The 16,321-nt window shown below is 39.4% G+C and overlaps 1 protein-coding gene across 2 annotated transcripts in view; it reads right to left on the reverse strand.

The window, feature by feature from the left end:
- LOC124788028 (ankyrin repeat and BTB/POZ domain-containing protein 2) overlaps positions 1-16,321 on the reverse strand; it is a 644,871-nt gene that overhangs the window by 90,428 nt on the left and 538,122 nt on the right. For both annotated transcript variants that reach the window (XM_047255090.1, XM_047255089.1), the window contains 2 exons: positions 8,646-8,860; positions 8,084-8,286 (listed from right to left, as the gene is read on the reverse strand). In XM_047255090.1, coding sequence (XP_047111046.1) covers positions 8,084-8,286; positions 8,646-8,860 — 418 coding nt within the window. The remainder of the gene's footprint in view (positions 1-8,083; positions 8,287-8,645; positions 8,861-16,321) is intronic.

The raw sequence follows: 16,321 nt of genomic DNA on the forward strand, positions 1-16,321 counted from the left end.
TTTTTCTTTGAATTCTCTATTTTTAAACAAAACACTCTATTTTAAAAGATATGTGGATGATATAATTTTCCCTTACAAACGACAAAAAAAAAAAAAAGACATTAATAATTTTTGGCCCGACGATAAGTTCAATGCACTCAAAGATTAATTTCACAGTAGCAACAGAAAATGAGAACAGTATAAATTTCCTAGACCCACAAATAACAAAAAAAGCAATAAGCACTCATTTGGCATTTATAGAAAACCCATCACTACAGACAGCATAATCCCTGCCAAATCAAGCTATCCTCAATGATACAAAAAAAGTCTTCTTTAGTTCAATGAGCCATCACACAATATGACATAGCTTCCTTTGTCACAAGAAGAAATATATAAGTAACTCAACATCCTTAAACAAATAGCATATGTTAAGGAGTATAAAGGTAAAGATGTAATTTACATGTATTACAGGACTATAAAGCAACTGCAAGCAAATGGAAACAAATATTTGAACAATGACAGCAAGAAAACAAAATATGATGTGATGGAGCATTAATGCAAATGTCCCATAAAATGGAAAATTATTTCTGCAAATCCAGAGCAATAAAATTACGTCCCCAAACTCACAATGGCCAGAAACACAGTAAATTTTCAAATTCACACATTTATAAAATTTCATGTGATGACTGCAATTGCTTTTACACTGGGCAGATTCAATGTACTTTTCAAACAGGATTTACAGAACACAGATATACTTGCAATAAAACAGCTTTTGGTGATCACTTAAAAAATCAGAAATACAAATAATGGACACAGTATATAATTTGAAAATTTTACATGCCTCAGCATTTTGGTGGAGCTCAAAACTTTTGACAGTAAGAGACAGCATCCCGATTGTCGTCTTAACAACCAAAGTGATTTCAACCACAGCTTTTACTTCAAAATCTCTGACTAGTGAATTCCTAGTGTGAAGTGCTCCTGTGCACCATCAAAGGCTTGAAGAGTTCAACAGTGCCACTGTCATCTACAGATCCTTGTGGACACACAGCACAAGCAGCAGCATGCTGCTCCTTGCAGGAACATCTGTTACCTCGAATAACAGAACAAGGGCTGTAGCCAAAATAAGCACATGACACTACGAATAGCTTGCACCATTTAGCAACAACTGATGCACTTCACTGCTTTCCCGCTGCAAAATTATGCTATGTCTCATTTATTTTATGGAAATGTTGTTGCAATTTGTTTATTTTGTATTACTTCACACTTTTTTGTTTTATTTTTGTTTTTACTACTTATTGTTATAATCACAATATATACTGGAATATGAGAAACAGGTCAATATACAGGGTGATTATAACTAAATTTAAACTTTAGAAACTGTAGAAATAACACCACTGATCAGAACGACATCAAATTGCAACAGAATATTATTGGAGAAGGGGGAAAAGTGTGGCAGAAGAAAAAAATAGTGTATAAATTGATCAATAGATGGCACTGTATGTGTCAGAATATGTAAATGAGAACACCTATAATGCGTACGACCCACTGAAGTTGGTATAAACACGCCGGGTACACGGCTTTTCCTCCTTTCACGTCTATGATGTTCGCCATGACTTTCTCAATGCAGGATCATGCTCTGCTTGTAAAGCTGTATTACAAGAATTAGGACTGTTCACAAGTTGCTCTGCAGAAGTTTTGGACACTGAAGGGTTTGAAAAAAGGTGTTGGTCTGATGACTGCCATGGGTCTGGCGAACATGATTTGGAAATTCGAAAAGAAGGGTTCTTTTAGCGTGCAACCTGGAAGAGGGAGGAAATGAACTGATTCAACATCAATGGAAGCAGTGACCACAGCAATGTAGTAGGGGATGAGTGCTGGTGTGCGAACATGTAGTGCACGGAGAATTGGCCAAATGTTGGACATACCCAGGAGCACGGTGCATAAAATCATACGAAACTTCCTTCTTTGTTATCCTTCCAAAATTACCCATGTGCACGAGTTGCTTCCTGTTGACCTGCCACCAAGAGAGACCTTTGCTTTAGAATTTCTTGCCTGTATGGAAGTGGACAATGATTGGCCATGGAAGATTTTGTCAACAGATGAAGCCTACTTCTATCTGACAGGATATGTCAGTACACAGAACTGTTAAATATAGGCAATGGATAATCCACACACAAATCAACCAGTAACACTTCAACCCGAAAAGGTAACTGTGAACCGTGGTGTGGTGTGGGTTTATGACATCATTTATCATAGGGCCACATTTTTTTTCAAAGAGACAGGTGCTTCTGGTCCTGTTACCTGTACCATCGCTCGCAAGTGCTATGAGTATTTCTTGTGCAACCACATCATTCCAGCTCTCCAACAGCATGGATGTGTGGATGGGATAATTTTTATGCAAGATGGTTCAGCTCTGCACATTGCAAATCCAGTTAAGCAGTTGGGGAAAGTGCCATTTTGGAAATGCTAGAATTATCAGTCACCATTTTGCTTCAGCCTGGCCATCCTGATCACCTGATCTTAATCTGTGTGATTTCTGGCTGTGGAGCTATCTGAAGGATGTTGTGTTCAGTGTTCCGACTGCAAACTTAGCTAGATTGAAGGCACGCACTGCAGTACACATTCTGAACGTGACCCCGGAAACACTTCGATCAGTTGTAGAACATACTGCTTCTCCATTTCAACTTGCTGCAGAAAATGGTGGACAGCATATTGAACAGTCACACGGAAATCAATAATCCAATTTGATTTTGATTGATGCCTTTTATGCGGTTTTTGGCCTCAGGACAGTTAAAAACTGATGTGAGTGATGCTTTTTATGCAGTTTTTGGCTACAGGACAGTTAAAAACCAATTTTTCCCATCCACACCCATGCACACTGAGTACAGTTTATTTAATGTCAAACGTACACCTTAGGCATTATTGTATGATTCATTTGTCATCTGTAGTTGACCACTATTAAATTATGATGCTTACAGTGCCATCAATTGCTAAATTTTGTAACTATTTATTTTTCTTCTGCCATACATTTTCCCCCTTCTTCAATAATATTCCACTGCAAGTTGACATTGTTCTGACCAGTGGTGTTATTTCTACAGCAGTTTGAAAGTTTAACTTTAATTATAATCGCTCTGTACGTAAATAAAATCACTCCGTTACCAAGCTGTGTCAATGCAAACAAATGTCTCGAGCCTTTGATGGCTGTCTCCACCTTTTTCATCAGGAATAAAAACTACTGACTGCCAGGGCTGGCATGATTTTCTGCTTATATAGCCATGATTATAGCCATTGGCACCAGTCAGAGAGGACTGAAAAGACACAATTATGGAAGGTGAGTTGGGCAGCTCATAGCAACTCTGGGCCATCGGGGGGACCTAGTGATGTCAGGTGGCATGAGGGACCAGTGCCACATTTGAAATTGCCATTTCTGCCTCCCTACAAGTGTTAAGCACCCAATGTTGCTTCCTTGTGCCATCCAAAGCCCACACCCATGACCTATTCAGTGCGTACCACTGCTCTCTGTTAAAATTGTTGTTGTTCATTCAAACCTCTTTTATAATGGAATCACAGTGTGTTGACGCATGAATCAAGACTCTAGTGTTCTCAAACCGTAATTTGTGTCCATTTTCCAGGCAATGACCAGTTATGGCTGACTTGTCGAGCTCCCTTTGTTTAATATGTCTCTTGGGCTCAGAATAATGCTCTGCATCTGTGCAAATTGTCTGACCTATATAGATGCTGCCACACTCACAAGGGACACTATACACACTGGGCACACAAAGAGCTATGTAATCATTAACAAGGTGCAACATATCTCGTATCTTGGAGGTGAGCCAAAACACTGGTTTCAATCCACGTCTCTGCAGTACATATCCTAATTGGAAGTCATTGCCCTAAAACATGGCAGGACAGCCACCACTTAGCTTATTCCACTGATTCACAAGGTGTCCTTCTTCCAAGCCAACTGAAAGGATTTGCACTGTTCCTCTTGCTACAATCATTCTCTCTGAACATGTGTCCCAAGTGCTACGATTCAGACCGTAGATAGTCATCATCAGAAATAACTTTTTCTCTGTGTATTAATGTGTTCAGGACCCCTTTCTTGTGTACAGGGCGGTGAAAACTATCAGAGTGCCAGTACAAGACATGCCGGATCTTTTGGACAACTATTCCCACATTGAATTGTAAAGTTGTTTTGTCGTGTTCTACAAAAAACATACAGCTTGTATTGTGCTGAATGATATGAAATGAAGGATGGTACTGTGATGGGCTCACCACTGTCTCCTGCAATCATGAATTTCTTCATGGAGCACTGTGAGGAGAAAGGGTCTGAACTCTGTGGTGTTGCATCTGTCTTGCTTCCTAAGGTACATCAATGACACCCTCCTTGTACAGCCTCACAGTGAAAATACACTGCAACAGTTCATCGATAACATGAATGGTGTCCATCCCAACATTAAATCTACCACCAGGATGGAGAATGATGGGAAGTTACTGTTACTGGATGTTTTAATTGAGCAAATGGCAGGAGGCCAGCTTAGTCAATCAGTGTATAGAAAACTGATGCAGATTGATCGATATTTAAATGACAATAATTTTCAGCACCCATTACACAAGAAAGCGGTCCTCAATATGTTAATACACAGAGTAAAAGTTAGTTTTGGCGATGACTACCTAACTGAATTGTAGTACCTGAGACATGGGTTCAGAAAGAATGGTTATATCAAAAGAGACATAGCAAATGCTTTTGGGTGTCACCAAAGAAGGATGTCATGTGAAATGGCAGAAGAATCACAGCCAGCAGCTTTTCTGCCATACTGTGGGACAATGAGCAGCAAGTTAGGATGTCTACTGCAGAGACATGGATTGAGACCAGTGTTTTGGCCCACCCAAAGGTACGAGATATGCTGCGCCCTGTCAAAGATCACATAGCTCTTCATGTGCCTGGTGTGTAAAGTGTCCCTTGTGAGTGTAGCAGTATCTATATAGGTCAGACAATTTGCACAGTTGCAGAGAATTGTACTGAGCACAAAAGACATATTAAACAAAGGGAGCTCGACAAGTCAGCCATAGTTCATCACTGCTGGAAAATGGACACAAAATACAGTCTGAGAACACGAGTTTTGGCTCATGCGTCAACGTACTGGGATTCCATTATAAAAAAGGCAGCTGGGATTAGAATGAACAGCAACAATTTTAAAAGAAACCAGGAGAAAACACTGAGTAGCGCATGGGGGCAGGCTTTGGATGTCGAAAGGAAGCAACGATGGATGCTTAATGCTGTAGGAAAGCCAGTTTCAAATGCGGCGCTGGTCCCTTGTGCCACCTGATGTCATTTGGTTCTGCAGCAGGCCAGAGCTACTGTGAGCTGCCCAACTCAACTTCCATGCATGTGTTGTTTCCCCCCTCTGTAATTGGTGCCAGTAGCTGTAATTGTGGCTATATAAGTAGAAAATTGTACCAGCCCTGGCAATCAGTAGTTCTGTTCACAATGACGATGATGGAGATACCATTCAAAGCTCAAAAATTTTATTCAAATTGACGTGGCTTGAAAACCAAGAATATTTTATTCAGACACACCACCATGAAAGACTCTGAGGACTGACCAATATACATATCCTCAAAGTTTATTCCATCTTCCTTTATAATACTAATTCTACAGCCATCACATTATTTTTCAATTCTAGAATGATTCCAATAATCAGTTTTTATTTTTAAGCATTTTGTTAAATTCTGGCAAGCCTAAAAAGACAATTTTTCAGATTGTTGAATATAAAAATATTTTGCTTACTCAGTACAACTGAGAATACTTTAGGGAATTGTGCTTTTAAATGAATCTTCTTTTAATTACTTTGGACAGTAATCTAAATGTTATGCATGCACCATTGACCTAACTAGGATAGCTATGCATCCTCTGCACATCCAGCTGAAGCGTGCATGGCAGTTTTGACTCATTATTTTACACGGTTATAGCTTATTGCAGTGCAGCAGAATGAGAGATAATAGTGTATATATAATATTTTGTGTCCTTTGTTTTTATTTCTTGTGTTGTTGTTGTGGTCTTCGGTCCAAAGACTGGTTTGGTGCAGCTCTCCATGCTAATCTAACCCGTGTAAGCCTCTTTACCTCGGAGTAACTACCGCAACCTACATCCTTCTGAATCTGTTCAATGTATTCATCTATTTGTTTCCTCTCTATGATTTTTGCCCACTACACTGGTGATCCTTTGATGTCTCAGGAAGTGTCCTACCAACCAGCCCCTTCTTCTAACCAGGTTGTACCACAAATTTCTCTTCTCCCTAATTCTATTCAGTATCTCCTCATTAGTTACATGATCTACTCACCTAATCTTCAGCATTCTCCTGTAGCAGCGCATTTCAAAATCTTCTATTCTCTCCTTGTCTAAACTGTTTATCACCCATGTTTCACTTCGATACATGGCTATACTCCTTTCAGAAGGGACTTCCTGACACTTAAATCTATATTCTATGTTAATAAATTTCTCTTCTTCAGAAACACTTTTCTTGCCACTGTCAGTCTACATTTTATAGCCTTCCTACTCTGACCATCATCAGTTATTTTGCTCCCCAAATAGCATAACTCATCTACTACTTTAAGTGTCTCATTTTCTAATATGATTCCCTCTGCATCACCTGATTTAATTTGACCACATTACATTATCCTCGTTTTGATTTTGTTGATTCTCATCTTACATCCTCCATTCAAGACAGTGTCCATTCTGTTCAACTGCTCTTCCAAGTCCTTTGCTGTCTCTGACAGAATTATAATGTCGTCTGCAAACCTCAGAATTTTTATTTCTCCTCCCTGGACTTTAATTCCTATTCCAAAATTTTCTTTTGTTTTCTTTACTGCTTGCTCAACATACAGATTGAATAACATCAGGGATAGACTACAACCCTGTCTCATTCCCTTTTCAACCACTACTTCCCTTTCACACCCCTTCCTCTTATAACTGCCATCTGGTTTCTGTACAAATTGTAAATAGTGTTTTGCTCCTTGTATTTTACTCCTGCCACCTTTAGAATTTGAAAGAGTGTATTCCAGTCAACATTGTCAAAAGCTTTCTCTATGTCTATACATGCTACAAAGGTAGGTTTGCCTTTCCTTAGCCTATCTTCTATGAGAAGTTGTAGGGTCGGTATTTCATTGCATGTTCCTACATTTCTCTAGAATCCAAACTGATCTTCCCTGAGATCGGCCTCTATCAGGTTTCCATTCTTCTGTAAAGAATGTCTGTTAGTATTTTGCAACCGTGACTTTTTAAACAGATAGTTTGGTAATTTTCCCACCAGTCAGCACCTGCTTTCTTTGGAATTGGTATTATTATATTCTTCTGGAAGTATGAGGGTATTTCACCTGTCTCATACATCTTGCTCACCAGATGGAAAAGTTCTGTCATGGCTGTCTCTCCCAAGGATGTCAGTAGCTTATTGTAGTAGATTTCTTTTACTTCTACTTTAGATTCTGAATACATCTATTGTATAGTCAAAACCAGTAATTCTGTTCAAGATCTTTGTGATCAAGGCAGTTAAATAAGAAACCATTCAATCACATGATCACTCTCCAAATTGACATTTATGCAATACATAGGATGGTGTAGTTGGCTCCAATGACATCATAACTGATGGTTTACCTGTCATTATCCAGCTGCTGTCACCCGTCTGTCAATGATTCCATGTTCTTTGGATATGATACTAATATCAGTAATCTTTTATTTTCTATATCATGACCTTCCCATGTTCACCACCATGCAAACACATTTCTTTCTGCCGTGTGTGTGTGTGTGTGCCAAGCTTGGATAAAATTACTACAGGCATTTCAGTTCTATGATCAAACGCGCGCGCGCGCGCACACACACACACACACACACACACACACGCACACACACACACACACACACACACACACACACACACACACATGAAATTGCTCCTCCACTTGACAGTGTCACTTCTGATTTTTCACCATTAATGCTGCTCCTGAATAATAATACTATTAGTAGCAGCAGCAGTAACAATAATAACAATAAGAATAATAAAATGAAATATCAAAATAATAATACCACAAAGTCCTAAAGACTTACCCAATTTGTCGTACAGGGCAGTCTACCCCAGGTAGCAAAAGCCGAGCAGCCTGAAATACATCATCGTGATCCACATGAAGAGCATGACGATGATCAGCATGAGCAGATGCCACTCGCAGCCACTCAACCAAAGGTGGTAGCACAACATATGCTCGCTCATAAACAAGCTCCTGGATTGGGGCTGAGTATTCAGCATGTTCCAGCTATCGCAACAACATGTTTCAAACAACATATCAGACATATGAAATTTCTGTCATGCTATACATAACAAGCTGGTGAATGGATTCCTTATGGAGTACAAAATAACTTCACATTTTTAAATAACAACTTATTTGTCTTATCTCATGGGACTTGCGTGAGTTTATAGAGTAAGAAGTATAATTATTCATGCAGTCTGTCATTTTTGTTTTCCAAATGAAACTTTCCATTCTATATGGAATTATAGTTTAAACAGCACAATTACAGGCACATGCATAAATATTGCTGGTCTTAAAGTGATCAGAAATAATGAAATGGCTAATTCCATGAATTGAAATGCATTTGATATTCCAACAGAACACACCTGGGAGCACCTCATGAAGTAGAAAAGAGCTTGTATAGCAGCAGGTGTCCAAGTGAGTGGTCGACTGCCAGCAGTGCGTGCCAACAGCTCCGTCAACTCCTGTGCTGATCCAACACATGTGGTCAGCAGTGACTGTTCCACAGACTTACCACTCACCTGAGTGGCATCTGACCCCACACTAGACACACTTGGCCAGCGAGGCATTGCAAGAGCACCTACAGAAACACATTTTTTAGTAAGGTAATGTAATAGATCTTTTACATTCAGAGTTAATAAAGTTGATGATGCTAGGAGCAATACTAAAACATATTGTTGTCATGCTCTTCAGTCCAAAGACTGGTACAATGCAGTTCTCTATACCGGTCAATCCTCTGCAAGCTTCTCAATCTCTGCAATCCACATCCATCTGAACATGCCTATTGTATTCAGTTCATTGTCTCCCTCAACAATACTACCCCCCCCCCCCAAAAAAAAAAAAAAAAAAAAAAAAAAAAAAAAAAAAAAAAAAAAATATTATCCTTCCCTTACCAAACTGCAAACTGAAATCCCCTCCCAATGTGCCCTATCAACCAATCCTTTCTTTTAGTCTATAATTTTCTTTTTCTTTAATTCAATTCAGTACCTCCTCATTTGTTATTTGATCCATCTAATTTTCAGTATTTTTCTATAGCACCACATTTCAAAAGCTTATATTCTCTGCTTGTTTGAATTGCTTATCAACCGTGTTTTTCTCTGGTATAAGTCTGTGCTCCACACAAATACATTAAGAAAAGATTTCCTAATACTTATAAAAAACAAATATGCTGTAACTTACCAAATGAGAGAGCGCTGGTAGGTTAATAGACACAATAAAAAACACACGAACACACATGCAAATTTCAAGCTTTCGCAACCCAAGGTTGCTTCATCAGGAAAGAGGGAAGGAGAGGGAAAGACGAAAGGATGTGGGTTTTAAGGGAGAGGGTAAGGAGTCATTCCAATCCTGGGAGCAGTTTAAGTTAGACATTGGAGGAATTCTAACTACAGTTTCAAATGACAAGTTGAAGCCCATTTACTGCAACCCCTACACCGCCTGAGAGAAAGCACCAGGACAATTCGACACAGACACACCAAACCCCTCCCCATTCCACATCCTACTGCAAGCACACCACAATCACCATCAAGCAACAATGCCAGTGATGACTAAATGGACAAAACCAAGCGCACTATTTCATGGCCGGGGTACCACATGGGATTCAGTTGACAATATCATTAACACTGGGGAGAACACTGTAGTGACAGTGCACATAGTGAAAATAACTGTGATATGCATGCTATTCTGTGTTAGTGTGACCACTATTGTTGTTTATTCTTTGTTTTTTCTTGGCTGCTATATGAACCGGAATAAGAATAAGAATCTTTATTAGCCATTCCGTATTTTCTTATACAATGGGCTTCATCAATAAGTTCAATTACAGTATAAAGATGGTTATATTCTCATAACAATGTATATATAAATCATATGAATGTTAGTGCAGTACAATAGCTCACATTTGGAATTTTATATATTGTTAATTTTACAGTAAAAAAGAAAACATTATACAGATTTATATTAAGCGGGGAATATTCATGTTGATGAGATAAGACTCACTCACATTTTTCTGTATGCTATGTTTGTTAAATGTTGGAAATAAATATCTTGTTACAAGACCCAACAAACTGTTAGCTTAGCCACTTGTAAGCCTGTCCAGTTATCACATAACCTGTATCTACCAAGGTTGAGTTTGGATCCTTGATTAGTATGCTTGTGTTATCAGAGAACATCACAGTTTTTGAACCATCTTCATTTACGTAGGTAAAGAACAAGAATGGGCCAATATCAGTATCTGTGGCACCCCAAAAGTTACATTTCCCATTCTGAGAATTTGATGGTGCTACACTCAGCTTAGTTTCTGTGACAGATTTCCTTATATGCAGATCCTCTGTAGCTGGAATGTTTTCAGCACTTGACATTTATTTGAAGTGCCAGGCTCCTTTCAAAGATATATATATTTTTATCAACTGTGCAGTCTTCTTTGCCAGCTGATTGCTCAACTCTTTACAACATTTAAGAGGATGTTCAAATTCTCTCTTCACTATTGTACTCCTTATTTCTTGAGAATCACATTCCTCAAAAATTGTCAGTGCAGCATCTATCATTCTGAAGGACTTGGTCATTTTCCTTGTTGTCAGCTTTCTAATAGGCTGAACTTACTTGACTTCCGTTTCTTCTTTATTACTATTCTTACTGAAAAGTATCAAATCTTAGTTGCTCAAACTCTTGGAATGAGAGTTTAGAAGGGCACACACATCCTCTTCATAAGCATCAGTGAATCCAATCTGCTGTGCCATGTCTGCAATTTCTCTCATCGCAACAGTGATCAGTTCATCTTCTAGCATTGGCACACCATTGGGGGCACATTTTCCTCCATGTACCATTCATACATTGCGTGATGTCAGTTCTAGAGATAGGTAGTTCGTGAACGAACGGGTGCAAAGGAACAGTTCACCAAGATGAACGACAGGACTGAGGAACGAATTCCAAGGAATGATTGGTTCATAGTTCACTTCGGTCGCGGCGGTCTACTTATGGTTCCCAGGAATGAGGAACGATCGGTTCATAGTTCACTTTGGTCACGGCAGTCTACTTATAGTTCCCGGAAATGAGGAACGATCAGTTCATAGTTCACTAGTTCACTTCGGTCGCGGCGGTCACTTCGACAGTTCTCGTTCTAGCCTCGGTTGCATGCTTGTCTGTCTCGGTCTCCCTCGGCCGCACTCGTCATTCTTTGCATGACTACCTGTCTCAGTTCCACTGCCGACTGCTCCTAGTTAGTTCAGTATCCAGTTGTTCGTTTCGTTCACTGTGCTCAGCCATTTTACGTGTTCCAAACTGTTCTTGCACTTGGTTCTGGCTATTCAGTGTCCACGACCGGTAATCAAAAAGTATTTTATAGTTATTTAAACTACATAAAAATTATGTTATATCTAATAGGTACGTCTTTTCAGGTAACAGAAGGGCATATCAGCTCACTTCATTATATCGATGAACAGCAGAAGACATACTTATAACAAGGCAAGTTTTTTTTGTTACTCATATATTTTTTGGTTTGATCGACTTGATTTAGCAACTAACTTTCAATAATTTGCTTAATTTTTAGTGTAAGAAAATTCATATAAAACGATTTTCGTGTATCTTTCATATACAAAACATTACATTTAGGAAGGCTCTAACTATTTTTAAGTTTGGTTGTTTCCAATTTGCATTACCTGCTAGTTTTTATATATATATATATATATATATATATATATATATATATATATATATATATATATATATATATATATATATATATATATATATATATATATATATATATATATATATATATATATATATGCTTGTGTCTGTATATGTGTGGATGGATATGTGTGTGTGTGTGCGAGTGTATACCCGTCCTTTTTTCCCCCTAAGGTGAGTCTTTCCGCTCCCGGGATTGGAATGACTCCTTACCCTCTCCCTTAAAACCCACATCCTTTCGTCTTTCCGTCTCCTTCCCTCTTTCCTGATGAGACAACAGTTTGTTGCGAAAGCTTGAATTTTGTGTGTATGTATGTGTTTGTTTGTGTGTCTGTCGACCTGCCAGCACTTTCATTTGGTAAGTCACATCATCTTTGTTTTAGATATATTTTTCCTACGTGGAATGTTTTCAGCAAAGATGTCTGCTTGTGTCTGTATGTGTGGATGGATATGTGCATGAGTGCGAGTGTATACCTGTCCTTTTTCCCCCTAAGGTAAGTCTTTCCGCTCCCGGGATTGGAATGACTCCTTACCCTCTCCCTTAAAACCCACTTCCTTTCGTCTTCCCCTCTCCTTCCCTCTTTCCTGATGAGGCAACAGTTTGTTGCGAAAGCTTGAATTTTGTGTGTATGTTTGTGTTTGTTTGTCTGTCTATCGACCTGCCAGCGCTTTCGTTCGGTAAGTCACCTCATCTTTGCTTTTATATATAATTTTTCCCACGTGGAATGTTTCCCTCTATTTTATATATATATATATATATATATATATATTAAAGTGGGTTGTGGTCATTTTGGCTCAGTAGGAAAAAGCGGTGCCTCTCCATTTGAAAAGACGTAGATTGCCATAAAATCGTATTTACTTATTATCTCAAAAATGTTTGTTCAGAAGGAGCTTTCAAACCAAAAACTGTATTACTGTGAACTTAATTATTATTATTATTATTGCTGCATTAACTTTAATAATGCAACATAAAAACCTAATTTTTACTACGCGTGTGACGCAAGTATAATGAGAAAACCACATTTTATTTTATGTTTCCATAAAGTCTACTTTGCCTACGAACTCAGAGACAACATGAAGTATATATAGAGTGTAAACAATTATTGTTTACAACGTAGCATAGCTATGTTGTGGAAATCAAAACGAAGAATTTTATACAAGAGACTTGTGGTCTCTTAAGTTGGGAAACAGCCACCAACAGGTTTACAAGACTACATGAGCTATTGCCCATGCACGTCGCGTGAGATTTTCATGTTCTCTTCTCCAGCTCTCTACACATCGTCACCGATTGTTTCGCAATTGTTGCTTGCATTAGCTTGTTATTTCTTCACTGCCTAATTATTACATGTTTATCTGTTTGTTGTGTCTGCTCGTAATGGGCAACACATCGTCCATAAATGGCGAGCAGTTTGTACTCGGGGCCGGTTTTCCGTGCGCCACCCTATATTATTCCCCTGCGATCAGCCACACAACGCTACAGTTGGCTAAGTGAGAGGTCCTGCAGAATCACAGAAATTACTTCTAAAAGTGTGTAAGGATTCTGTAATGAATAAAAACTCTATACTCCAGGGGGAGAGACAAGTGCCCCCTCTTGGTGCCCTCCATCCTCCAGTCACCTACACTACTAGTTTTCAGTTTTTCATAAGAACCATATACCAAGCACAAATGAACGGTGAATGAGTAAAAATGAACAGTTCCGAAAAAAGAACGATCAGCAGTGAACTAGTTCCCAAGGATGAATGAGTTTGCCCATCTCTAGTCAGTTCACATCTCTAATAACAACAATTGCCATTTTAATATTAAACTGTCAACAGAAAATCTATGTCACTCAAATCACATTCTTCTATGAGCTGGGAAAAAAAATTATGCTAAATAGTATGCCTTGAATGTAGAAATAACTTCCTGTCCATAGATTGCAGGATAGATGTAGTGTTTGGTGGCAGAAACAAAACTTCCGAGTTTCCATTTGAATCAATAATGGAAAGTGAGTGACCGGGAACATTATCAAGGAGCAGAAAAATTTTGAAACAAATTTTTTCCATTCTCACAGCAGGCCTCCAATTCTCTACATAGTTCATTAAAAAATAGTTACTGAAATTAGCAGAAGTCATCCAAATTTTTTTATTTCATCTGCAATGAACTACTTGCTTGCTCTTTTCAAAACCCTTTAGCGACCTAGGATTTTGAGAGTAGCAAGTGATAAGGGCTTTAATCTGCAATCCCCTGCAACATTTCCTCCAAAAAGAAGGGTGTATTGGTCCTTGGTAGTGTTAAATCATGGAGATACTTCTTTTTTCTTCAATAGAAATCAATGTGTGGGTGGGCATTCATTTAAAAAATAAGCCCATTTCATCAAGATTGAAAACCTGCTTCATAGTACAGTAACTTTCTGTCACAATTTCTTTATATGTCTTTTTAAATTCATTGGCTCCAACTTCATGTGCTGCAGCTGCCTCTCCTGCAATTGTAATGCGGTGAAAACCACACTGATGCTTGAAGTGATCAAAGCAACATGAGCTGGCTGAGAAAGATTCTGGACTGTCATACTCTTTTATTAAATCTGCATACAATGTTTTGGTTTTAGCTTGAATAGCAGCTCCAGAGAGAGGCATGCACTGTTGCATGTGGTGCTCAGTCCAATGGATTAGTATTCTTTCCATCACCTCCAAGCAATATCTGATCACTCCAGTCACACTTAAGTTAGTTGAAGATTGAGCAGTTTTTCAAATTTATTGCACACTGTCATGAATAGTTCTAACACTGGATTCACTAAATACTGAGGCATGTTGAATGTCAAAGCAATCCAAAACTTTAACTATGTTTCTACTGAATATGACTTTCATGTACATTTCTTTCCCTCGAGGGACACAATTTCTTTTCTTTAAGTGATGTTTTAAATTGAGACCCTGTCAAGTGCAACTTCACAGCTCTACTGGCCTGAACTGATGATGCACATATGGACAAATAGACAAAACATTCATGTGAAGATGAGCACATTACTGCCTCCATGAACTGTTAATGCCGGACTCTGTGGCCGAGCAGTTCTAAGCGCTTCAGTCAGGAACTGCGCGACCACTATGTTCGCAGGTTGGCACCCTACCTCGGGCATGGATGTATGTGATGTCCTTAGGTTAGTTAGGTTTAAGTAGTTCTAAGTTCTAGGGGACTGATATCCTCAGGCCCATAGTGCTCAGAGCCATTTGAACCATTTTTGCACTGTTAACAGAGGGCAGCATTGGACTCAAAACTAAAATTGTGTGTATGCAAAAATGCAGACAATAAACCCATGCATAACAGGGTCTACCTGTACATAAAAACTGAATATAACAATACCAGAGAAGAAAGTTGCTACTCACCATATAGCGGAGATGCTGAGTCACGATAGGCACAACAAAAAGATTCACACAATTGTAGCTTTCGGCCATAAAGGCCTTTGTCAGCAGTAGACGCGCGCACACACACACACACACACACACACACACACACACACACAAATGCAACTTGCACACACATCTGCAGTCTCAGAGAACTGAAACCACACTGTGAGCAGCAGCACCAGTGCATGATGGGAGTGGCAACTGGGTGGGGGTAAGGACGAGGCAGGGGAGGGGAGGGAGAGGAATAGTATGGTAGGAGTGGCGGACAGTGAAGTGTGCAGTTTAGATGGAGGGCAGGAGAGAAGATACAGAGGGGGAGAGTGGGAAAGTAGCGGAAAGGAGACAAATAAAAAGAAATTAAAAGACTGGGTATGGCGGTGAAATGATGGCTGTGTAGTGCTGGAATAGGAACAGGGAGGGGGCTGGATGGGTGAGGACAGTGACTAACAAAAGTTGGCCAGGAGGGTTACGGGAACGTAGGATGTATTGCAGGGAGAGTTCCCACTTGCGCAATTCAGAAAAGCTGGTGTTGATAGGAAGGATCCATATGGCACAGGCTGTGAAGCAGTCATTGAGATGAGGGATATCATGTTTGGCAGCGTGTTCAGCACCAGGCTGGTCCACTTGTTTTTTGGCCACAGTTTGTCGGTGGCCATTCATACAGACAGACAGCTTGTTGCTTGTTGTGCCTACATAGAATGCAGCGTAGTGGTTGCAGCTTAGCTTGTAAGTCACATGACTGGTTTCAGAGGTAGCCCTGCCTTTGAAGGGATAGGTGATGTTAGTAACCGGACTGGAGTAGGTAGTTGTAGGAGGATGTATGGGACAGGTCTTGTATCTAGGTCTATTACAGGGGTATGAGCCATGAGCTAAGAGATTAGGAGCAGGGGTTGTGAAAGGACGGACGAGTATATTGTGTAGGTTCAGTGGACGGCGGAATACCATGGTAGGAGGGGTGGGAAGGAGAGTGGGCAGGACAT

The sequence above is a fragment of the Schistocerca piceifrons genome, chromosome 3 (genome assembly GCF_021461385.2).
Source record: "Schistocerca piceifrons isolate TAMUIC-IGC-003096 chromosome 3, iqSchPice1.1, whole genome shotgun sequence".
NCBI classification, from domain to species: Eukaryota; Metazoa; Arthropoda; class Insecta; order Orthoptera; family Acrididae; genus Schistocerca; species Schistocerca piceifrons.